Source organism: Pavona decussata, unplaced genomic scaffold (genome assembly GCF_977016875.1).
Source record: "Pavona decussata unplaced genomic scaffold, jaPavDecu1.1 SCAFFOLD_109, whole genome shotgun sequence".
Classification (NCBI taxonomy): domain Eukaryota; kingdom Metazoa; phylum Cnidaria; class Anthozoa; order Scleractinia; family Agariciidae; genus Pavona; species Pavona decussata.
This window is the reverse complement of record NW_028145523.1, coordinates 991142-1017927: the sequence shown is the minus strand read 5'-3', so window position 1 is coordinate 1017927 and position 26786 is coordinate 991142. Positions and strand designations below refer to the sequence as shown.

Genomic DNA, 26786 nt, shown 5'->3' with positions numbered 1-26786 from the left:
CAATATACGCCTTTCTTTGCGAGTCAATTGCGCCCGTAAAAGCCATTGTATAACTGGCGAGGTGATGAGATAATGCATCTCTTTGCGTTACAAATTAATTACAACCATTATCTCCGCGAATTAGAACCAATTAATGGCAATATTCCTGGACGTTAATTAGTACCCAATGTCCAATTACATATCACCCGACCGGGTTTCTGTGCAGGGTTAGATCTCTGTTTTTAAACAATTTGTCTGTTTTACAATCGTGGACAATTCTCGTTAAGAAATCTGAACGCGGCCTACCAAAAACAATTATTTCCTATTCCTCCCCTCGAATTTCTACAAGTTCCTTCTCCCTCCCCCCCTCCCCCTATACAATGTTGATTTGGGAAATGCTGATTGCCGTGAAACTGTTCGTGACCCACCAAACAACATTGAGTTGGGGGGAGGGGGGCGGGGAAAATATGGTCGTTCGATTGTTTACTTGTCAAAACGCTTGGAAGGGTACGTTTTCTTAACCGTTTTGTCCACGATTGTGTCAGCCAATTTTTTTCCATTTCCTCAGAACTCAAAAAGTTTGAACTTTCCGGGAGCCGTGGATAGACACACCGGTCGGTGTTCTCTAAGTTACGCGTACGTTAACGTCAGTGTTTTATTTAGCAGAGATGTAACAAGCCAAAAATAGATCATGCCGGTCGTGATATAAACAACTCGCGTGTCGTTCTGGCCACTTGTTTTGCCATTGTTCAGTGAAATTAGTAACCACCAACACTATGGATCTTTTGAAAAGCTATGAAAGTGATGAATCTAGTTCAGAGGAGCCGGGTAAATCGTTATCCGAAGATTCTCTCCTTAGAAGTGACCTACGCAGTGTTTATTTGGTGACATATAGCCAGGCAGATATTACTAAATTTCCAACCCGGGAAAATTTCGCCTCAGCAGTTGTGTACGCATTTTCTCAATTGCAAGGCAAAGGGAGAGTTGTTCAGTGGTGTTGCTGTCGGGAGAAACATAAGAACGGTGGTGAACATTATCATCTCGCGCTGAAACTGGATCGTAATGAACGCTGGTTATCGGCGAAGGAATTTTTATTGAAGGAATTTGGGATTTCAGTTCACTTTTCCAACAAGCATCACAACTATTTCAGCGCGCACCAAAAACTCATTTTGCAAAGGATATTTCCCTGACTGCTGATACTTTAATCTTCTGCACAGGAAAGCGTCCGCTCATGTATATTAAAAATGGCTTAGTAGATGAACGTGAAACGGAAATGATGAATGTGCCTTGGAGAATTTTTTATTTCAATTTTCAAATCCCGCGGGAGCAGCAAAGAGAAATCCCGCCAGGTGCACGATGTTTTGTAAGCCGGCTTATTTGTGGCGAGCCAGACCTAGAATTCGGCATGTAACGATTAACTTGACAGTTTCAAGGCAATGGTGAAATAAAACAACGATTAACACAGGTTTTCAACGGTTAACACCGAATGCTCTTGAAAAGAATAGATAGTCATTTCTTTTAATACAAAACTGCTGTTAATCGTTGTTAATCGTTGAAAGTGCTAAATGTCTTCTTGTTAATCGTATGCAATTAAAGTATTTTGCGTTATTAAGAGTTATATGTAAACAAACGGAAGAAAGGTAGATGTTACGGCAAGAAATGGACACATTTTCTCTTGTAGAATGTATTTGTTGACGTTTGTGACATGCCTGTCACGCACGCTGTACTATGTAACACAATAAAATACTAGCGTGACGTAATCTTCTGATTATTACTTGGTCAGAAAAGACTGCTTTCGTGTCCTGAGTTGCAAGAATAATAAATGTATATTGAATACAAGTATTAATACTTAGTGCGTTGTCCTTTTCCAGTAATAATGGCATCCATACGGCCACCCATAGTGTCTATAATCTTGTCGATTACCTCTGATGGAAAGTTGTACATTGTTCTAATTACACGTGATGAAAATTCATCGAATGTCTCACGCGTAATGTTTAATTCTACAGCCTGTTTTCTCAGCTTTTTTTAAACAAGATTAAAGAAATTCTCGATAGCATCTATGTCACGGCTGCGAGGCGGAATACATAATTGTTTTGCCCTTTTTATTTTAAGTACTCTTCTAACAAGAGCAGAATTCTGGTTCGGTGCGTTGAGTTGTACAAACATGCGAGAACCATTCTTGTCTGCTCTTGCAAACATAGAATCAAATTTTCTATTAACAAAAGAGGCAAATGAACGGCTGTCCAGATTATCATATGCATGACACTCAATTACTCCTTTACCGTAACTAATGGCCACCATTAATCTTAAAACGCGACCTCCACTCCCCTCTTTGCATCCTTTAGCCGGCTGTGCATCCCTGAATAAGCCCTTCGCACGCTCTCCTCCATACTCTCCCTTGTGGCGTTCTAGCTTGATCCGCCAGATTTCTTTTATAATAGAAACTGACACCATCCAAATAGAAAGCAACCGTATTGCACCAAATATCCCGAGAGTGGTTATTTTTTATGTTCTTTGCAAAGTGAACACGTTGACGCATGTCATCCTCGGACATCAAGCCTTTTTTACGCGCCTGCAGGTAGTGGTAGCCTTCCTTGTGCAGAAAACGCCAAACGGTCCTGCTGCTTACTTCATTAGGCTTTAGACCAGCCCGCTCCTTAATCCTACTGGAAGAAAAATGTCCTTCCTCTTTTCGTAGCGCTCGCAAACAGCGAATAATTTTTCTCTGGTCACGCGCGCACAACTTGCTCGGAGGTCCTCCTGCGCGTATAAACGGGACCGGTCTGTTTCACGGATATGAACTCGTCTCGAATTCTGTATACCGATGCAAGTGAAATGTTGCATTGTTTCAGTATCTCTACGGCTGGTAATATCTTCTGCCGCGCCAAATATGCAATATACGCCTTTCTTTGCGAGTCAATTGCGCCCGTAAAAGCCATTGTATAACTGGCGAGGTGATGAGATAATGCATCTCTTTGCGTTACAAATTAATTACAACCATTATCTCCGCGAATTAGAACCAATTAATGGCAATATTCCTGGACGTTAATTAGTACCCAATGTCCAATTACATATCACCCGACCGGGTTTCTGTGCAGGGTTAGATCTCTGTTTTTAAACAATTTGTCTGTTTTACAATCGTGGACAATTCTCGTTAAGAAATCTGAACGCGGCCTACCAAAAACAATTATTTCCTATTCCTCCCCTCGAATTTCTACAAGTTCCTTCTCCCTCCCCCCCTCCCCCTATACAATGTTGATTTGGGAAATGCTGATTGCCGTGAAACTGTTCGTGACCCACCAAACAACATTGAGTTGGGGGGAGGGGGGCGGGGAAAATATGGTCGTTCGATTGTTTACTTGTCAAAACGCTTGGAAGGGTACGTTTTCTTAACCGTTTTGTCCACGATTGTGTCAGCCAATTTTTTTCCATTTCCTCAGAACTCAAAAAGTTTGAACTTTCCGGGAGCCGTGGATAGACACACCGGTCGGTGTTCTCTAAGTTACGCGTACGTTAACGTCAGTGTTTTATTTAGCAGAGATGTAACAAGCCAAAAATAGATCATGCCGGTCGTGATATAAACAACTCGCGTGTCGTTCTGGCCACTTGTTTTGCCATTGTTCAGTGAAATTAGTAACCACCAACACTATGGATCTTTTGAAAAGCTATGAAAGTGATGAATCTAGTTCAGAGGAGCCGGGTAAATCGTTATCCGAAGATTCTCTCCTTAGAAGTGACCTACGCAGTGTTTATTTGGTGACATATAGCCAGGCAGATATTACTAAATTTCCAACCCGGGAAAATTTCGCCTCAGCAGTTGTGTACGCATTTTCTCAATTGCAAGGCAAAGGGAGAGTTGTTCAGTGGTGTTGCTGTCGGGAGAAACATAAGAACGGTGGTGAACATTATCATCTCGCGCTGAAACTGGATCGTAATGAACGCTGGTTATCGGCGAAGGAATTTTTATTGAAGGAATTTGGGATTTCAGTTCACTTTTCCAACAAGCATCACAACTATTTCAGCGCGCACCAAAAACTCATTTTGCAAAGGATATTTCCCTGACTGCTGATACTTTAATCTTCTGCACAGGAAAGCGTCCGCTCATGTATATTAAAAATGGCTTAGTAGATGAACGTGAAACGGAAATGATGAATGTGCCTTGGAGAATTTTTTATTTCAATTTTCAAATCCCGCGGGAGCAGCAAAGAGAAATCCCGCCAGGTGCACGATGTTTTGTAAGCCGGCTTATTTGTGGCGAGCCAGACCTAGAATTCGGCATGTAACGATTAACTTGACAGTTTCAAGGCAATGGTGAAATAAAACAACGATTAACACAGGTTTTCAACGGTTAACACCGAATGCTCTTGAAAAGAATAGATAGTCATTTCTTTTAATACAAAACTGCTGTTAATCGTTGTTAATCGTTGAAAGTGCTAAATGTCTTCTTGTTAATCGTATGCAATTAAAGTATTTTGCGTTATTAAGAGTTATATGTAAACAAACGGAAGAAAGGTAGATGTTACGGCAAGAAATGGACACATTTTCTCTTGTAGAATGTATTTGTTGACGTTTGTGACATGCCTGTCACGCACGCTGTACTATGTAACACAATAAAATACTAGCGTGACGTAATCTTCTGATTATTACTTGGTCAGAAAAGACTGCTTTCGTGTCCTGAGTTGCAAGAATAATAAATGTATATTGAATACAAGTATTAATACTTAGTGCGTTGTCCTTTTCCAGTAATAATGGCATCCATACGGCCACCCATAGTGTCTATAATCTTGTCGATTACCTCTGATGGAAAGTTGTACATTGTTCTAATTACACGTGATGAAAATTCATCGAATGTCTCACGCGTAATGTTTAATTCTACAGCCTGTTTTCTCAGCTTTTTTTAAACAAGATTAAAGAAATTCTCGATAGCATCTATGTCACGGCTGCGAGGCGGAATACATAATTGTTTTGCCCTTTTTATTTTAAGTACTCTTCTAACAAGAGCAGAATTCTGGTTCGGTGCGTTGAGTTGTACAAACATGCGAGAACCATTCTTGTCTGCTCTTGCAAACATAGAATCAAATTTTCTATTAACAAAAGAGGCAAATGAACGGCTGTCCAGATTATCATATGCATGACACTCAATTACTCCTTTACCGTAACTAATGGCCACCATTAATCTTAAAACGCGACCTCCACTCCCCTCTTTGCATCCTTTAGCCGGCTGTGCATCCCTGAATAAGCCCTTCGCACGCTCTCCTCCATACTCTCCCTTGTGGCGTTCTAGCTTGATCCGCCAGATTTCTTTTATAATAGAAACTGACACCATCCAAATAGAAAGCAACCGTATTGCACCAAATATCCCGAGAGTGGTTATTTTTTATGTTCTTTGCAAAGTGAACACGTTGACGCATGTCATCCTCGGACATCAAGCCTTTTTTACGCGCCTGCAGGTAGTGGTAGCCTTCCTTGTGCAGAAAACGCCAAACGGTCCTGCTGCTTACTTCATTAGGCTTTAGACCAGCCCGCTCCTTAATCCTACTGGAAGAAAAATGTCCTTCCTCTTTTCGTAGCGCTCGCAAACAGCGAATAATTTTTCTCTGGTCACGCGCGCACAACTTGCTCGGAGGTCCTCCTGCGCGTATAAACGGGACCGGTCTGTTTCACGGATATGAACTCGTCTCGAATTCTGTATACCGATGCAAGTGAAATGTTGCATTGTTTCAGTATCTCTACGGCTGGTAATATCTTCTGCCGCGCCAAATATGCAATATACGCCTTTCTTTGCGAGTCAATTGCGCCCGTAAAAGCCATTGTATAACTGGCGAGGTGATGAGATAATGCATCTCTTTGCGTTACAAATTAATTACAACCATTATCTCCGCGAATTAGAACCAATTAATGGCAATATTCCTGGACGTTAATTAGTACCCAATGTCCAATTACATATCACCCGACCGGGTTTCTGTGCAGGGTTAGATCTCTGTTTTTAAACAATTTGTCTGTTTTACAATCGTGGACAATTCTCGTTAAGAAATCTGAACGCGGCCTACCAAAAACAATTATTTCCTATTCCTCCCCTCGAATTTCTACAAGTTCCTTCTCCCTCCCCCCCTCCCCCTATACAATGTTGATTTGGGAAATGCTGATTGCCGTGAAACTGTTCGTGACCCACCAAACAACATTGAGTTGGGGGGAGGGGGGCGGGGAAAATATGGTCGTTCGATTGTTTACTTGTCAAAACGCTTGGAAGGGTACGTTTTCTTAACCGTTTTGTCCACGATTGTGTCAGCCAATTTTTTTCCATTTCCTCAGAACTCAAAAAGTTTGAACTTTCCGGGAGCCGTGGATAGACACACCGGTCGGTGTTCTCTAAGTTACGCGTACGTTAACGTCAGTGTTTTATTTAGCAGAGATGTAACAAGCCAAAAATAGATCATGCCGGTCGTGATATAAACAACTCGCGTGTCGTTCTGGCCACTTGTTTTGCCATTGTTCAGTGAAATTAGTAACCACCAACACTATGGATCTTTTGAAAAGCTATGAAAGTGATGAATCTAGTTCAGAGGAGCCGGGTAAATCGTTATCCGAAGATTCTCTCCTTAGAAGTGACCTACGCAGTGTTTATTTGGTGACATATAGCCAGGCAGATATTACTAAATTTCCAACCCGGGAAAATTTCGCCTCAGCAGTTGTGTACGCATTTTCTCAATTGCAAGGCAAAGGGAGAGTTGTTCAGTGGTGTTGCTGTCGGGAGAAACATAAGAACGGTGGTGAACATTATCATCTCGCGCTGAAACTGGATCGTAATGAACGCTGGTTATCGGCGAAGGAATTTTTATTGAAGGAATTTGGGATTTCAGTTCACTTTTCCAACAAGCATCACAACTATTTCAGCGCGCACCAAAAACTCATTTTGCAAAGGATATTTCCCTGACTGCTGATACTTTAATCTTCTGCACAGGAAAGCGTCCGCTCATGTATATTAAAAATGGCTTAGTAGATGAACGTGAAACGGAAATGATGAATGTGCCTTGGAGAATTTTTTATTTCAATTTTCAAATCCCGCGGGAGCAGCAAAGAGAAATCCCGCCAGGTGCACGATGTTTTGTAAGCCGGCTTATTTGTGGCGAGCCAGACCTAGAATTCGGCATGTAACGATTAACTTGACAGTTTCAAGGCAATGGTGAAATAAAACAACGATTAACACAGGTTTTCAACGGTTAACACCGAATGCTCTTGAAAAGAATAGATAGTCATTTCTTTTAATACAAAACTGCTGTTAATCGTTGTTAATCGTTGAAAGTGCTAAATGTCTTCTTGTTAATCGTATGCAATTAAAGTATTTTGCGTTATTAAGAGTTATATGTAAACAAACGGAAGAAAGGTAGATGTTACGGCAAGAAATGGACACATTTTCTCTTGTAGAATGTATTTGTTGACGTTTGTGACATGCCTGTCACGCACGCTGTACTATGTAACACAATAAAATACTAGCGTGACGTAATCTTCTGATTATTACTTGGTCAGAAAAGACTGCTTTCGTGTCCTGAGTTGCAAGAATAATAAATGTATATTGAATACAAGTATTAATACTTAGTGCGTTGTCCTTTTCCAGTAATAATGGCATCCATACGGCCACCCATAGTGTCTATAATCTTGTCGATTACCTCTGATGGAAAGTTGTACATTGTTCTAATTACACGTGATGAAAATTCATCGAATGTCTCACGCGTAATGTTTAATTCTACAGCCTGTTTTCTCAGCTTTTTTTAAACAAGATTAAAGAAATTCTCGATAGCATCTATGTCACGGCTGCGAGGCGGAATACATAATTGTTTTGCCCTTTTTATTTTAAGTACTCTTCTAACAAGAGCAGAATTCTGGTTCGGTGCGTTGAGTTGTACAAACATGCGAGAACCATTCTTGTCTGCTCTTGCAAACATAGAATCAAATTTTCTATTAACAAAAGAGGCAAATGAACGGCTGTCCAGATTATCATATGCATGACACTCAATTACTCCTTTACCGTAACTAATGGCCACCATTAATCTTAAAACGCGACCTCCACTCCCCTCTTTGCATCCTTTAGCCGGCTGTGCATCCCTGAATAAGCCCTTCGCACGCTCTCCTCCATACTCTCCCTTGTGGCGTTCTAGCTTGATCCGCCAGATTTCTTTTATAATAGAAACTGACACCATCCAAATAGAAAGCAACCGTATTGCACCAAATATCCCGAGAGTGGTTATTTTTTATGTTCTTTGCAAAGTGAACACGTTGACGCATGTCATCCTCGGACATCAAGCCTTTTTTACGCGCCTGCAGGTAGTGGTAGCCTTCCTTGTGCAGAAAACGCCAAACGGTCCTGCTGCTTACTTCATTAGGCTTTAGACCAGCCCGCTCCTTAATCCTACTGGAAGAAAAATGTCCTTCCTCTTTTCGTAGCGCTCGCAAACAGCGAATAATTTTTCTCTGGTCACGCGCGCACAACTTGCTCGGAGGTCCTCCTGCGCGTATAAACGGGACCGGTCTGTTTCACGGATATGAACTCGTCTCGAATTCTGTATACCGATGCAAGTGAAATGTTGCATTGTTTCAGTATCTCTACGGCTGGTAATATCTTCTGCCGCGCCAAATATGCAATATACGCCTTTCTTTGCGAGTCAATTGCGCCCGTAAAAGCCATTGTATAACTGGCGAGGTGATGAGATAATGCATCTCTTTGCGTTACAAATTAATTACAACCATTATCTCCGCGAATTAGAACCAATTAATGGCAATATTCCTGGACGTTAATTAGTACCCAATGTCCAATTACATATCACCCGACCGGGTTTCTGTGCAGGGTTAGATCTCTGTTTTTAAACAATTTGTCTGTTTTACAATCGTGGACAATTCTCGTTAAGAAATCTGAACGCGGCCTACCAAAAACAATTATTTCCTATTCCTCCCCTCGAATTTCTACAAGTTCCTTCTCCCTCCCCCCCTCCCCCTATACAATGTTGATTTGGGAAATGCTGATTGCCGTGAAACTGTTCGTGACCCACCAAACAACATTGAGTTGGGGGGAGGGGGGCGGGGAAAATATGGTCGTTCGATTGTTTACTTGTCAAAACGCTTGGAAGGGTACGTTTTCTTAACCGTTTTGTCCACGATTGTGTCAGCCAATTTTTTTCCATTTCCTCAGAACTCAAAAAGTTTGAACTTTCCGGGAGCCGTGGATAGACACACCGGTCGGTGTTCTCTAAGTTACGCGTACGTTAACGTCAGTGTTTTATTTAGCAGAGATGTAACAAGCCAAAAATAGATCATGCCGGTCGTGATATAAACAACTCGCGTGTCGTTCTGGCCACTTGTTTTGCCATTGTTCAGTGAAATTAGTAACCACCAACACTATGGATCTTTTGAAAAGCTATGAAAGTGATGAATCTAGTTCAGAGGAGCCGGGTAAATCGTTATCCGAAGATTCTCTCCTTAGAAGTGACCTACGCAGTGTTTATTTGGTGACATATAGCCAGGCAGATATTACTAAATTTCCAACCCGGGAAAATTTCGCCTCAGCAGTTGTGTACGCATTTTCTCAATTGCAAGGCAAAGGGAGAGTTGTTCAGTGGTGTTGCTGTCGGGAGAAACATAAGAACGGTGGTGAACATTATCATCTCGCGCTGAAACTGGATCGTAATGAACGCTGGTTATCGGCGAAGGAATTTTTATTGAAGGAATTTGGGATTTCAGTTCACTTTTCCAACAAGCATCACAACTATTTCAGCGCGCACCAAAAACTCATTTTGCAAAGGATATTTCCCTGACTGCTGATACTTTAATCTTCTGCACAGGAAAGCGTCCGCTCATGTATATTAAAAATGGCTTAGTAGATGAACGTGAAACGGAAATGATGAATGTGCCTTGGAGAATTTTTTATTTCAATTTTCAAATCCCGCGGGAGCAGCAAAGAGAAATCCCGCCAGGTGCACGATGTTTTGTAAGCCGGCTTATTTGTGGCGAGCCAGACCTAGAATTCGGCATGTAACGATTAACTTGACAGTTTCAAGGCAATGGTGAAATAAAACAACGATTAACACAGGTTTTCAACGGTTAACACCGAATGCTCTTGAAAAGAATAGATAGTCATTTCTTTTAATACAAAACTGCTGTTAATCGTTGTTAATCGTTGAAAGTGCTAAATGTCTTCTTGTTAATCGTATGCAATTAAAGTATTTTGCGTTATTAAGAGTTATATGTAAACAAACGGAAGAAAGGTAGATGTTACGGCAAGAAATGGACACATTTTCTCTTGTAGAATGTATTTGTTGACGTTTGTGACATGCCTGTCACGCACGCTGTACTATGTAACACAATAAAATACTAGCGTGACGTAATCTTCTGATTATTACTTGGTCAGAAAAGACTGCTTTCGTGTCCTGAGTTGCAAGAATAATAAATGTATATTGAATACAAGTATTAATACTTAGTGCGTTGTCCTTTTCCAGTAATAATGGCATCCATACGGCCACCCATAGTGTCTATAATCTTGTCGATTACCTCTGATGGAAAGTTGTACATTGTTCTAATTACACGTGATGAAAATTCATCGAATGTCTCACGCGTAATGTTTAATTCTACAGCCTGTTTTCTCAGCTTTTTTTAAACAAGATTAAAGAAATTCTCGATAGCATCTATGTCACGGCTGCGAGGCGGAATACATAATTGTTTTGCCCTTTTTATTTTAAGTACTCTTCTAACAAGAGCAGAATTCTGGTTCGGTGCGTTGAGTTGTACAAACATGCGAGAACCATTCTTGTCTGCTCTTGCAAACATAGAATCAAATTTTCTATTAACAAAAGAGGCAAATGAACGGCTGTCCAGATTATCATATGCATGACACTCAATTACTCCTTTACCGTAACTAATGGCCACCATTAATCTTAAAACGCGACCTCCACTCCCCTCTTTGCATCCTTTAGCCGGCTGTGCATCCCTGAATAAGCCCTTCGCACGCTCTCCTCCATACTCTCCCTTGTGGCGTTCTAGCTTGATCCGCCAGATTTCTTTTATAATAGAAACTGACACCATCCAAATAGAAAGCAACCGTATTGCACCAAATATCCCGAGAGTGGTTATTTTTTATGTTCTTTGCAAAGTGAACACGTTGACGCATGTCATCCTCGGACATCAAGCCTTTTTTACGCGCCTGCAGGTAGTGGTAGCCTTCCTTGTGCAGAAAACGCCAAACGGTCCTGCTGCTTACTTCATTAGGCTTTAGACCAGCCCGCTCCTTAATCCTACTGGAAGAAAAATGTCCTTCCTCTTTTCGTAGCGCTCGCAAACAGCGAATAATTTTTCTCTGGTCACGCGCGCACAACTTGCTCGGAGGTCCTCCTGCGCGTATAAACGGGACCGGTCTGTTTCACGGATATGAACTCGTCTCGAATTCTGTATACCGATGCAAGTGAAATGTTGCATTGTTTCAGTATCTCTACGGCTGGTAATATCTTCTGCCGCGCCAAATATGCAATATACGCCTTTCTTTGCGAGTCAATTGCGCCCGTAAAAGCCATTGTATAACTGGCGAGGTGATGAGATAATGCATCTCTTTGCGTTACAAATTAATTACAACCATTATCTCCGCGAATTAGAACCAATTAATGGCAATATTCCTGGACGTTAATTAGTACCCAATGTCCAATTACATATCACCCGACCGGGTTTCTGTGCAGGGTTAGATCTCTGTTTTTAAACAATTTGTCTGTTTTACAATCGTGGACAATTCTCGTTAAGAAATCTGAACGCGGCCTACCAAAAACAATTATTTCCTATTCCTCCCCTCGAATTTCTACAAGTTCCTTCTCCCTCCCCCCCTCCCCCTATACAATGTTGATTTGGGAAATGCTGATTGCCGTGAAACTGTTCGTGACCCACCAAACAACATTGAGTTGGGGGGAGGGGGGCGGGGAAAATATGGTCGTTCGATTGTTTACTTGTCAAAACGCTTGGAAGGGTACGTTTTCTTAACCGTTTTGTCCACGATTGTGTCAGCCAATTTTTTTCCATTTCCTCAGAACTCAAAAAGTTTGAACTTTCCGGGAGCCGTGGATAGACACACCGGTCGGTGTTCTCTAAGTTACGCGTACGTTAACGTCAGTGTTTTATTTAGCAGAGATGTAACAAGCCAAAAATAGATCATGCCGGTCGTGATATAAACAACTCGCGTGTCGTTCTGGCCACTTGTTTTGCCATTGTTCAGTGAAATTAGTAACCACCAACACTATGGATCTTTTGAAAAGCTATGAAAGTGATGAATCTAGTTCAGAGGAGCCGGGTAAATCGTTATCCGAAGATTCTCTCCTTAGAAGTGACCTACGCAGTGTTTATTTGGTGACATATAGCCAGGCAGATATTACTAAATTTCCAACCCGGGAAAATTTCGCCTCAGCAGTTGTGTACGCATTTTCTCAATTGCAAGGCAAAGGGAGAGTTGTTCAGTGGTGTTGCTGTCGGGAGAAACATAAGAACGGTGGTGAACATTATCATCTCGCGCTGAAACTGGATCGTAATGAACGCTGGTTATCGGCGAAGGAATTTTTATTGAAGGAATTTGGGATTTCAGTTCACTTTTCCAACAAGCATCACAACTATTTCAGCGCGCACCAAAAACTCATTTTGCAAAGGATATTTCCCTGACTGCTGATACTTTAATCTTCTGCACAGGAAAGCGTCCGCTCATGTATATTAAAAATGGCTTAGTAGATGAACGTGAAACGGAAATGATGAATGTGCCTTGGAGAATTTTTTATTTCAATTTTCAAATCCCGCGGGAGCAGCAAAGAGAAATCCCGCCAGGTGCACGATGTTTTGTAAGCCGGCTTATTTGTGGCGAGCCAGACCTAGAATTCGGCATGTAACGATTAACTTGACAGTTTCAAGGCAATGGTGAAATAAAACAACGATTAACACAGGTTTTCAACGGTTAACACCGAATGCTCTTGAAAAGAATAGATAGTCATTTCTTTTAATACAAAACTGCTGTTAATCGTTGTTAATCGTTGAAAGTGCTAAATGTCTTCTTGTTAATCGTATGCAATTAAAGTATTTTGCGTTATTAAGAGTTATATGTAAACAAACGGAAGAAAGGTAGATGTTACGGCAAGAAATGGACACATTTTCTCTTGTAGAATGTATTTGTTGACGTTTGTGACATGCCTGTCACGCACGCTGTACTATGTAACACAATAAAATACTAGCGTGACGTAATCTTCTGATTATTACTTGGTCAGAAAAGACTGCTTTCGTGTCCTGAGTTGCAAGAATAATAAATGTATATTGAATACAAGTATTAATACTTAGTGCGTTGTCCTTTTCCAGTAATAATGGCATCCATACGGCCACCCATAGTGTCTATAATCTTGTCGATTACCTCTGATGGAAAGTTGTACATTGTTCTAATTACACGTGATGAAAATTCATCGAATGTCTCACGCGTAATGTTTAATTCTACAGCCTGTTTTCTCAGCTTTTTTTAAACAAGATTAAAGAAATTCTCGATAGCATCTATGTCACGGCTGCGAGGCGGAATACATAATTGTTTTGCCCTTTTTATTTTAAGTACTCTTCTAACAAGAGCAGAATTCTGGTTCGGTGCGTTGAGTTGTACAAACATGCGAGAACCATTCTTGTCTGCTCTTGCAAACATAGAATCAAATTTTCTATTAACAAAAGAGGCAAATGAACGGCTGTCCAGATTATCATATGCATGACACTCAATTACTCCTTTACCGTAACTAATGGCCACCATTAATCTTAAAACGCGACCTCCACTCCCCTCTTTGCATCCTTTAGCCGGCTGTGCATCCCTGAATAAGCCCTTCGCACGCTCTCCTCCATACTCTCCCTTGTGGCGTTCTAGCTTGATCCGCCAGATTTCTTTTATAATAGAAACTGACACCATCCAAATAGAAAGCAACCGTATTGCACCAAATATCCCGAGAGTGGTTATTTTTTATGTTCTTTGCAAAGTGAACACGTTGACGCATGTCATCCTCGGACATCAAGCCTTTTTTACGCGCCTGCAGGTAGTGGTAGCCTTCCTTGTGCAGAAAACGCCAAACGGTCCTGCTGCTTACTTCATTAGGCTTTAGACCAGCCCGCTCCTTAATCCTACTGGAAGAAAAATGTCCTTCCTCTTTTCGTAGCGCTCGCAAACAGCGAATAATTTTTCTCTGGTCACGCGCGCACAACTTGCTCGGAGGTCCTCCTGCGCGTATAAACGGGACCGGTCTGTTTCACGGATATGAACTCGTCTCGAATTCTGTATACCGATGCAAGTGAAATGTTGCATTGTTTCAGTATCTCTACGGCTGGTAATATCTTCTGCCGCGCCAAATATGCAATATACGCCTTTCTTTGCGAGTCAATTGCGCCCGTAAAAGCCATTGTATAACTGGCGAGGTGATGAGATAATGCATCTCTTTGCGTTACAAATTAATTACAACCATTATCTCCGCGAATTAGAACCAATTAATGGCAATATTCCTGGACGTTAATTAGTACCCAATGTCCAATTACATATCACCCGACCGGGTTTCTGTGCAGGGTTAGATCTCTGTTTTTAAACAATTTGTCTGTTTTACAATCGTGGACAATTCTCGTTAAGAAATCTGAACGCGGCCTACCAAAAACAATTATTTCCTATTCCTCCCCTCGAATTTCTACAAGTTCCTTCTCCCTCCCCCCCTCCCCCTATACAATGTTGATTTGGGAAATGCTGATTGCCGTGAAACTGTTCGTGACCCACCAAACAACATTGAGTTGGGGGGAGGGGGGCGGGGAAAATATGGTCGTTCGATTGTTTACTTGTCAAAACGCTTGGAAGGGTACGTTTTCTTAACCGTTTTGTCCACGATTGTAGCACCAAATTATATCACGTCACCTATCCGAATTATTACTGAGCCACGTTCTTGGAAATTGTTCAAAAGTTTCGCCACAAACATTGTTAAACGCCGTTATAATGAACGGCTTATGCCAGGAAACTGGAATCAACAAAGCAGGCCGCAATCAATAACACCAACAGACACAACATTAGAAGGACTTTTTAACATACGTTGCCGCTATTTAATAGGTTAAGTAAAGTAAACGTAATTTTGATTTCTGTCGTCTGTCCATGTCGGAGATGTCGGAAGTCGTTAAATTCCAAAGAGCTCAAGGTGAAGCCAAGTAACAGAATTGAACTATCGCTATAAATATTATAAAACCATTATTATAAAACGGAAACATTTTTATTCTAACGCATAGCTTCGTTATTCAGATGAGAATCACAGGTGTATAAGCTTCACTCAAAGGGTGAAATTTTAAGTGATCAGCTCAGTGATCAGAAAGACTCAAATTTGTTCTTTGTCGCCAGGACTATAGGATGCATCGGAAAAATTCATGTTAAGATTGCAAAGTTGTCAACAAAGCAGCCAAAGTAATTATTTTTTTTATATTAGGAAAAATATCTAAACGTCAAAAAGATATATTGATTTTCTTGATAAGGTGTGAAAATAAGGCTTTCAACTTTAAAAAGACGTGTGATCAGGACTCGTTTTCGTTTGGTTTCAGTAGTGAAAAAATATTTATGCGGAAAAATGCGAAACGAAGACGGCGAACGACACAAATCAGTCTTCAGGCCCCGACTGCTCAAAGAGCGGATAACTTCATCCAGCGAATAAATCGCTATCCAGCGGATAAACGAATGTACTCCAAGTGACCAAACTAATACATTTTATCCTCTGGATAGCAACTTATCTGCCGTTGGATTAAGTTGTCCACTCTTTGAACAACCAGTGTCAGGTTTGAACGTTTTGGAGTTCATAATTCTAGACGGAAAGCAAAAATCCCACTAATTTGCTTTTAATAACTGAATCCTTCGCCGTTGATTTCTAGCCGGTATATTTGGAGGGTTGCGACCTTTTTGTTTCGTCTAGGTCTAGTTTCTTGCTTTAAAATTATATTCCGTTTAATCAGGCTCAATTTTGTTGCGATTCTCTAACATTTCAGCCTCCCATGAGGTAGTGTCAGGTGGTTTTCCTAATTGGATTTCCACTTACATTCCTAATTCTACCAGGAAGCTTGCTCTCAATATATCTTCAAGTTAAGACTGATCTACGCGAATCGATTAATCGGGCCTATTTGGCCCAATTTGACAAGGAAAACGAGTGAAACATCTCCGACAGGGCTACACATCTTTTGCGTCCACCCTGCACTGCACGAACAGAAAAATAAATCCGCCCACAATGTGTAACGTGTGTGATGAGAGGATTTCTAGACATTTGGTTTAATTTGCTTTGCTGATAAAAATATAAAAACCAACGTAGAAAATATTAAGTTCCTTAGTTTTAAGTTCAATAAACCGTAAACACAACCTGTAGTATTCATTTGGGCCTAAACGGTTCCTATAAGATCATAACTGTAATTGAGCGTTGAAGTGTTATTGTAACCTGCACTAGCCTTTTGTTAAACTGTTATCCACCTGTGTAACTTTTGAAAGTAATTAATGTTTCAGAATAAGCTTAGATTTCGTCCAATAGACTTTCAGAAATGATTGCTGTATTCTGTAATCTGACTCGTTGGCAAATGATGTTATTCAAACGCTTTACTAGCTTAGGCTTAAATACAGGTGCTTTGTAAGATTTTCTTTGGTTGCATCCTTGGTTGAATCCTCGGTTATGTTTTGACTGTACGCGAGGTTATAGTTTTGGTATTAAACCCTACGTTGGAGCCAAGTTCTGTGTGGTTTTACTGTCTCAGAGAAATTCGCTTGCCGTAAGAGATCTCGGTCCTTCCCGCAGCCAGCGAGTGTTCCCCAGGAGAAAGGCCTTTACCGAAGTGTTTTTGAAGAGTTTCCCCGTCCGTCCGTATTTTCGTTTTGTGAAGGCAAAACCTGTTTTCACACTGGTGGAGGAGAGTGGTACTTACGGCAGAATTATCGGAGACGACTGGAACAACACAGAACAGGATGTAACCCCTTGGAGCGAGTAAACAAAGGACGCCCAAGTAAGTAAAGAAAGAGAGAGAGAGATTTGACAGTTTCATGTCGAAGTTATTCAGAAGGAAATTGAAGCCGTATAATTTGAGAAGCCAAAAACTATTGTACGGAACCAGTACACCTAAAAAGAAGGTTGACGTTGCTGTTGAATGCGATTTGCCCTTCGATGAGAGTAAAATAGCCCCAGAGTTACGACGCAAACCAAGAGCCGGAGTAGCGAATTGTTCCGGTAAATCCCCAGCCCGCCAAGAAAACGCTGATCGAGTTAATAAAACGAATCTGGAACCCGTCGATATCAGCGTCGAGCCCAGCCACGAAGAGGAAACCAGTTCAAGTGACGTGGCCACAGAATTCCAGAGAGCCCATTGTTCGCGAGAAAAAGTTCGCGTTGGATTAGAGGTACAGGATATAAGCGATCCTGACGACTTTTGGAACGGAGAAAATTCAGAAAAAGGAAAACAAAAAGAGAAAGTAGAGGAGAACATTAAGGAAAACAATCACTCAGCAGGTGGCCAACAGGTACCAACAACCACAACACCTGTTTCTGGTGACCAGTTTAGGGCCCACGCCTTTGGAGCTGGTGGGCAACACATACCAGTGATAAATTCACCTTCTGATATTTACAAACACTTTCCCCAAAGGTTAAACTACGAGGACAGCGGAGAAGAAGATCGACGCTGTAACGGACACTTGAGTTCGTTAGGGAAACAACATTCGAGTGATACTAGTGACTCTGACGACAGTTCAAGTGATAATAGCGGAGGAGAATCAAACCTATTTTCACCAACCAAGGAGGAATCAATTACGCGTGAAACACTACCAACAGGTATCATGCAAGCAGAACTGTTACAGCAAATGCAAGAGCAAATGGCCCACCTGCAACAAGAATTGAGAACTCAGCAACAGAAAAATCGGGAATTTCGCCAGAGGACTATCAATGTCATGGAACAAGCCCCAATTCCTGATTCGACTGGTTCCCAAAGGCCTGCTTCATTCCATGGTTTTGACTCTGAAGACATTAACCGTTGGCTGGATAAAGTAGAGAATTACTTAAAGTTACGACGAATAAACACAGATAGTCCCACCGCACTGGCTGAACTTGTATTGAATCTTGCGGGACCTGCGGAAGACTTTTATTACTCCCTGGCCGAAGACAAGAAGGACACTTTTGTACACTTACGTGACGCTTTGAGAGAAAGATTTGCGAACGAGAACCAAAGCTGGATTGTTTGGCAAGCAATTACCACCCGTCAGCAGGGACCTGTTGAGTCGCTTGACACGTATCTAAATGATTTAACTAACAAGTTTCGCAGAATAAAGATCTCGGACGCCGACAAGATGAGATATTTTGTGCAGGGATTAAGGGCCGACTTAAGGGAAACTGTTCTTCTTAAACAGCCAAAGAGTTTTCAAGAGGCTGAAGAGATGGCTCGCCTCGCAGCAGCAGTGAAAACTACCATGAACAATTCCAATGCAACTATGACGGCCCAGTTAAACCAGTTAACACAAACACTTAACACCATGGTAGCAGGTACCAACAGCTCAGTAAATAATCAACAACAAGCTATGCAAGCGCAAATGGACACCCTAACAAAGAAACTTGATAGCCTATTGTCTCCACCGACCAACCAGGACAGGGTTGCAGCTTATTCTGAGCCTGGAAAAGAAGAACAGATTATGAAACTTATCCGGGAACTGACTAATGAAATGAGAAGCCTGGACCGACGTGTGGATGCACGCCTTAATGGTATGGCCCAGCGGCGACAAGGGATACGAAACGATCGGGAACGATCAAGAGATGGACGACCTGTTTGTTTTTCTTGTGGCATGAGTGGTCACTATCAGAACAGTTGTCCACAACGAAGAAACCGTGATAGACAGCCGGCACCCAGATACGCGTTGCCCGCTCCTGATACAAGAATGCAATCGACGGGATTTCAGGCACGCCCGCGAGCCTTGCCCCCACCACGACAACCGAACCATGTCGCTGCTTTTGACAATAAAAGTGATCCTTCATTGGGACAGTTCATGGATGTCACAGTGCCCCACAGCCAATTTGAAGAGGCGAGTGAACTCGACGGACCTGAATACCCCAGTGATTGGGATTCTTACTACGATTACGAAACCGGACAGGAAGGGTACGACTGCTTGGATGACTTTGACTTAGGGCCTAGTGCAGGAGAAACTATGCCACACTTAGCCGACTCCGCGCTGACAGAGGGTCCCAACGAGACATCGTACGAAACCAGACACGAAGGGTACAACTGCTTGGATGACTTTGACCTAGGGCCTGGTGGAGAAGAAACTATACCACACCCAGCCATCTCCGCGCTGACAGAAGGTTCCAAAGAGACAGAGACCGCTAACCAGTTTTTACTGCCATCTGATCAGTTTACAAAACCTTGGTTAACCCTGCTACCTACCGAGCCACCATCCACAGATTTTACATCAATCCCAGGGTTGCTTAAATCAGATCAGACCCTCAAGAACAGCCACAGCACCTCTCCTTTCCAAGAGAATACCGCTGGCCAGTTAGATCCGACCCTCGACTTGCCACCGCGTTCAGACAAGGAGTATTCGTCTCACGATGGAAACGGGTATGTGGCCATGTTTGATCTACCAGTTCCAGTGCCATATCCCTTGTGGCCTACAACAGACAGACACATCCAGACTACTGATGTGGGAGCCTCTCAGCCCATACCACCAATGATGGAGAACAAACCGCCTCCAGAAGATGTAAAGCCACCTCCCTATCCAGGGACAAGTGATGCCTACTCATCGGACTTCATTGATCCTTTTGAACTACAGGAAATCATAATTGAACGTCCCGGTCCTCGACCAGAGAGGCTAAGCCGCGCCGAAGTAGTTTCCAAGGTACCTTCACCACTGCAGACAGATGCCACCATGCAGCAATTAACAGCCAAAGGTGACGATTTGACACACCCACATCCTGCAGGCCAAGTGCGAGAAGGAACCGACCGCCCTGGAATTTCCATAGGTAAACCGGCAACCCTGACTCCTGAGAACCAGACTACAGAAGCAAACAAGAGCCTTGTTACTGTTACTGCTGACACCGAAACGCCAGCACCGAACCACCAAACAGAGCCTAACACAGCACCAGATCCTTTTGACTCGGAACAGCCTGTTAGGCCTCCCGAGACAACCATAGCTGCCAACTCCACCCAGGTACGCAGGCCTAAAGATCTCTCGGTTGAAGTTAAGATCAACGGAAAGCAGACCCGTTGTCTCGTGGATACCGGAGCAGCTGTGTCCGTATTAGATGCAAGGCATTGTGTTGATCTATATGACGGAAAACCGCCGCCCCTCCAGCCTAGTCCCTTAACCTCGATCAGGACAGTCAGTGGTGAGACTATGCCTATACGTGGAATTTTGCAGACTGTTATTGAGATTGCTGGTGGGAAGTACCCATGTACCTTTAAGGTAATAGAAGGAGTCGAATACAAGGGAGTCCTTGGCCGCGACTTCCTTCATGCTCATCGTGCGAATATCAGTTTTGAAACCCAGACGCTGGAATTGACAGACCCTGCATCCGTGAACTTTTCAGAAGACCTTATAGCCGTGGTAGCCCCAAACACATGTGTTATCCCGCCGAGAAGTGAAACAGTGCTTCCAGCTACGGTCAAAGGAGTCACCTCGCCTGGTACCATTGGACTGGTTGAGTCAGTTTCTCATTTGGCAGAGCGCTATCACTTGCAGGGAGCCGCCTCTTTGGTTACAATTGCAGCTGACCGGACCGTTCCCTTCCGCCTCATTAACCCAACAAGCAGACCGGTGACATTGTATAAAGGTGCCACCCTGGGTACATTTTCAGCCGCTGACAGAGATCCTGTCCTGCCTCCTGTTGGGGAGCCTGTTTTGAACCAGCCAGTTCAAGAGACCCTAGACTCAGTTCCAGTTGATCTAAGCAATTGCAACTTGACTCCTGAGGAGCAAACCCGTCTAAGAGGATTGTTAGATGAGTACCGGGACATCTTTGCTGTACACCCGGAAGAGCTTGGACGTACTGATTTGGTGCAACACCACATTGAGACTGGTGATCACCCACCAATACGCTCACGCCCTTATCGGGTACCTCATGCCCAAAAGGAGACTATCGAGAAGCACATTGAGGATATGCTGAACCGTGACGTCATCCAACCTTCAACATCGCCATGGGCCAGTCCAGTTGTTCTTGTACCCAAGCCCGATGGTTCTTCTAGATTCTGCGTTGATTTTCGTAAGCTCAATAGCATTACGAAAAAGGACTCTTACCCTCTGCCATTGATCTCAGAAAGTCTGGAAGCCTTAGGAGGAGCCACCTTCTTTTCAAGTTTGGATTTGGTCTCAGGATATTGGCAAGCCGAGGTAGAGCCTGCTTCTCGTGAGAAGACTGCTTTTATCACACATGCTGGATTGTATGAATTCATTACCATGCCCTTCGGTCTCTGTAATGCCCCAGGGACCTTTCAGCGCTTGATGGAATGTGTTCTGCGAGGTCTAACCTGGCAGATTGCTTTGATCTATTTAGATGACGTCTTGGTCTATTCCCGGACCTTTGAAGAACATTTGCACCACCTTCGCCTAGTCTTTGACAGGTTTCGTGCTGCTGGACTCAAACTCAAGCCCAGCAAGTGTCATTTTGGTCAGCGACAGGTTAAATACCTGGGTCACGTGATCACCAGTGAAGGGATTCAGCCGGATCCAGCGAAAATCAAAGTTGTCCAGGAGTATCCGATACCCAAGTCTGTCAAGGACGTCCGCGCCTTTATGGGCTTAACCAATTATTACCGCAAGTTTGTTAAAGGTTTTGCCCACATTGCCAGCCCTCTGCATGATCTAACCAAGAAAGGTGCTAGTTTTCTTTGGACTGACGACTGCCAGAAAGCTTTTGAGACTCTGAAGACAGCCCTCACACAAGCCCCCATCCTTGCATACCCCGATTTTACACAGCCGTTCCAGTTGGCTACTGATGCAAGTAATGACGCCATTGGTATGGTGCTGGGGCAGAAACACAACGGCAAAGAAGTCGTCATTGCCTACGCTGGAAGGAAGCTCAGTCCAGCAGAGCGGAACTACAGCACGACGGAACGTGAGGCACTAAGCGTGGTAGACGGGGTCCGCCATTTTCAGCCATATTTGTATGGAAGAAAGTTTACAGTCCTGACTGATCACGCTGCTGTTCGTTGGCTGATGAACATCAAAGAGCCTACCGGTCGGTTGGCACGTTGGGCCCTCCTCCTACAGCAACACGATTTTACAATCCAGCATCGTTCTGGCGTTTCCAATGGTAACGCTGATGCCCTTTCGCGCCGTCACTACAATTCGGTCGTTGCCGCCATGGACAAACCGGGTGTACAGATTGAGCGCGTGCGCGAGTTACAGCGCTCTGATCCCACTCTTGCTGACATCATTACCTATCTGGAGTCATCACGCCTGCCTCATACCAGTACAGAAGCCCGAGCAATCATGCACTCCATCGCTGATTACTATTTGGATCCGAATGGCCTCCTTTGCCACCTTTGGGTGCCTAAAGGACGACGAGTCCCTGGTATTAGATCGCAGTTAGTCGTACCTCCCCCCTTACGACATGAAATTTTGGTTGGTGGACACGATGACCCCTTAGCAGGCCATTTGGGTGTCAACAAGACTTATGAGAAGCTCCGGGAACGCTATTATTGGCCTAAGATGTTCGCAGACATACAGTTTTGGTGTACTTCCTGTACTCATTGCCAAATGAAGAAGAGCCCCAAACAGCGACAAACAGCACCCATCCTACCAATTCCTGTGGAGAGTGCATTTGATCGTGTAGCTGTTGACTGTCTTGGCCCCTTCCCAGTTACCGATTCAGGAAATAGGTACATCGTGGTGTTCTCCGACTACCTCACACGTTATCCAGAAGCCTTTGCAGTCCCCTCTATTGATGCTCCGACAATTGCAGACTTGTTGGTGAACCAGATTATGCCTCGACATGGAGCCCCTCGTACTCTGCTGTCCGACAGAGGTTCTAACTTCCTATCACAGCTTGTCAAGGAGGTATGTTTCCTCATGAACACCAAGAAAGTTTTCACTACCAGTTATCATCCCCAGTGTGATGGCCTGGTCGAACGTTTCAATGGAACTCTTGCTCAAAGCCTTTCCATGTACGTCAGCAGCTCCCAGAAAGACTGGGACCGCTATTTGAACCCAGTCCTTTTTGGGTACCGCATCTCGCCATCGGAAGTAACGGGAGAATCTCCTTTTTTCCTTCTCTACGGCCGCCAGCCACGACTTCCTATGGATGTCTCTATGCTGCCTCCCCGAGATATCTCCGCCTCTATTGCCGAGCACCGAGCGCGAGTGGTTGAGAACATCGAGATTGCACACCGCATTGCCAAAGAGAATATCCAGCGAGCCCAGCAGCGGATGAAAGATTATCACGACCTTCATGCCGTCCCGGTCAACCATCAAGTAGGGGACCGAGTGTGGGTTTATACGCCACGTAACCACAAGGGTATGTCCAAGAAGCTTGCTCATAATTGGCATGGACCTTTTAGGATTGTCAAGTTCCTGTCACCTGTCCACTGCATTTTGCGCGCCGTCGATAACCGCCGTGTTTCGACAACAGTTCACGTCTCTCGTCTCAAGCGCTATGTCTCGCCAGATACACGCCCTATCCGGCAACCACCAGAGAATGTTGAAGAATCTTATTTGACTGAAGCTGATCTACCACCAGACAGTTTCCTACCTGTGGACATAGACCCAGTATCTGGCACCGACGGTCCAGCAGAAGTTAATGTGCAGCCTGAACAGAGCAGTATTCAACCCTCAGCTCCCAATGAGCCTCGTTCCCAGACCGCTCCGCTGACTCGATCCCATACCAGGACAGAGCAGGCCCAGTCCTCCTCGACAACGGGCGACCACCAAGGCGCTTCCTTGCCAAATCCCACTACTCCTCGTTCCGTTGTTGGTAACGTTTATCAAGTGGAGAAGCTGCTTAAACAACGCTTTTACAATGGAGAGCCCCAGTTTCTGGTTAAATGGTTGGGTTTCCCTTCCAGCCAAAACACGTGGGAACCTGTGACGAACATCTTGGACAAGCGCCTCATTGCTAACTTCTATAAGCAACACCCACGAGCTCGCCGATTACCAGACCCTGATTATGTCCCGCGAGTTGCACCTCTGCTGTTAGATGACGAGCCTTATCGCGAGCCAGTCATCGCTGTGATATCCTATCGTGCTGATGGCCCTGATTCCGTGCCTTTCTCCACAAGCAGTGATGCCTTGCAGTGCGATTTTCGCCCGGCGACGGATCACTCCCCGCTACATGAAGTATCCACCATTCAGATACCGCTGACACCGCCTGCAAAGCTCTGCACTCAGCTACCGCTGATCGCTCCACAACCACCTCACCAGAAAAACAAACAGTTTTGTGGTCAAAATCAGTGGTAGCCGCCATCGCCGCTCCCGCATCCGGGCCACAACCTCGGACGTTGCTCTCCTGCAAAGGCGGAGTGGTTTCGTGCAGGCCAAGGTACGGTCGACCATCCTTTACTGTGCAAATTGTCGTGCTGGACGCCATGGCTCCCACATGGTGTGTTTCTCTCCATCTGTTCTTGACGCAGTCGAACAGGACGTTATGATTGGCCTCTTAGACGACTCCATACTGGACTATACCATCACGTTCCCCTTCATGACTGTTTACGCCATGGCCAAGTATCTTCTTCTGGAAGATAGTTTTTTCCGCCACCAACTGGCCACTTATGCGCTCCTCCGTCCTGAAGAAACTTATTTTAGCAAACATTTTTTAACCATCATTCACGATTTGTTCACTGAAGGAAAAGAGGACTTTGCCCGATATTTTTATCGGCAGTTTTGCGCCCGTTCGCCCAAAACGGTCGCGGACGCACATAGGGCTTACCCTACCCTTTTCTCTGGCACGGGATTTTTTTGGGGGAGAGCCGTAACTAAGCTACATTATTTTATTTCGTTTTGTTGTTTTCTGCACATGTAGTTTTGGATTCTTTTTTTTTATCTCGCCTATTTTGTTTTTCTGTTTAGCGTATTTCCGCACCAACACTTGTTTCTTTCTTTATTTATTCATTGTTTGGCCTTTTTCATTGTTATTGAACCCCCGAGACCGCTATATTAGGTAGCTCGGTTTATGCCGCGGTTCAGGCACATAACCAAATACAAAATTTTAAAAAACCACCAAAAACAAAAACAAAAATTACAAAACCATTTCAAAACAACTCAACAAAAACCGTTCATGTAACCAGTTATTTTTCAACTTTTCATCGCTGTGCTTTTTCCCAATTACTTGTTTTCTTTCTATTTTTATTGCTCGACCCAGGAGGGTTTCGAGCTAAGGTGGGAGGAATGTGATGAGAGGATTTCTAGACATTTGGTTTAATTTGCTTTGCTGATAAAAATATAAAAACCAACGTAGAAAATATTAAGTTCCTTAGTTTTAAGTTCAATAAACCGTAAACACAACCTGTAGTATTCATTTGGGCCTAAACGGTTCCTATAAGATCATAACTGTAATTGAGCGTTGAAGTGTTATTGTAACCTGCACTAGCCTTTTGTTAAACTGTTATCCACCTGTGTAACTTTTGAAAGTAATTAATGTTTCAGAATAAGCTTAGATTTCGTCCAATAGACTTTCAGAAATGATTGCTGTATTCTGTAATCTGACTCGTTGGCAAATGATGTTATTCAAACGCTTTACTAGCTTAGGCTTAAATACAGGTGCTTTGTAAGATTTTCTTTGGTTGCATCCTTGGTTGAATCCTCGGTTATGTTTTGACTGTACGCGAGGTTATAGTTTTGGTATTAAACCCTACGTTGGAGCCAAGTTCTGTGTGGTTTTACTGTCTCAGAGAAATTCGCTTGCCGTAAGAGATCTCGGTCCTTCCCGCAGCCAGCGAGTGTTCCCCAGGAGAAAGGCCTTTACCGAAGTGTTTTTGAAGAGTTTCCCCGTCCGTCCGTATTTTCGTTCTGTGAAGGCAAAACCTGTTTTCACACGTGTAATAGATTGGTCCATGCAATTGAACCTGGCAATCGGGCTGATTATTCGGTACGTGTAAAGTAGTCCTTTAGACTGTTTGGCATCAGTTTCGACTTAGTGAATGAATTACGTCCCAAAGCTGGGTGATTTCGTTTTGACAAAATAAAGCAGCATCTTCGTCGCTTTCATCGATATTACTTAGCCTTAGACTAGGCATTACCATTACAGACGGTTCTGTTGAATGCGATTATGAAGTCCGACCGCCATCTTGTTTGCTGATGATGCGGAATTAGTACCAACTCATGGTAGGAGATTTAGGAAGTGTTACTGGACCACCGTGTTACGCCAGAAAATGTAATAATCACTGACGTAAACATGTAATACTCAGGCAAAATGTAAGTAGAATTCTGCCCCAAATTGTAATACATACACAAGATACAACAATGGAAATTCATCCAAGGAGTAATAAGAGCAGTTTCCAATTGAGTGTCGTAATACCAAAATCAAAGTAATTACCCTTTCCAATCGTAACAGATGTAAACAACACAACGAGCCAATCAGAATTCGAAGCAATTACATGTAGCTGGCACAAAGCGCGGGAAAACGCCTGCCGCCAAGACACGATTGGTTTTGGTTTTGATTCCCATTGGTTGAGAAAGGGGCGCGAGCTTTTAATCTGTTAACCAATCACAGAGCGTAGTAATGCAAAACCAAGGCAAACCCGAAATTACTTTCGACTCTCGAATGAAACCGCTCTAACATTTCCAACGCATAGTGTAATAACATCAAATGGAATATTAAAGT

General features: G+C 43.4%; 1 protein-coding gene across 2 annotated transcripts; it reads left to right on the top strand.

The window, feature by feature from the left end:
* Positions 1–16260: 16260 nt before the first annotated feature.
* Positions 16261–25829, top strand: LOC146470941 (uncharacterized). Of its 2 annotated transcripts, none has more exons than XR_014866925.1 (2): positions 16261–25757; positions 25793–25829. XR_014866925.1 is itself a non-coding variant. In XM_085121455.1 (2 exons), the coding sequence occupies exon 2, from the start codon at positions 17042–17044 to the stop codon at positions 24422–24424; it is 7383 nt and encodes a 2460-aa protein (XP_084977581.1). In that variant the 5' UTR covers positions 16261–16661; positions 16697–17041; the 3' UTR covers positions 24425–25829. The 2 variants fall into 2 exon arrangements, 1 of the variants encoding a protein (XP_084977581.1); XM_085121455.1 differs by having other exon boundaries at positions 16261–16661; positions 16697–25829.
* Positions 25830–26786: the final 957 nt, after the last annotated feature.

Excerpts from the sequence above, each read along its gene's own strand:
- LOC146470941 (XM_085121455.1), top strand. The coding sequence starts at position 17,042 with ATGTCGAAGTTATTCAGAAGGAAATTGAAGCCGTATAATTTGAGAAGC.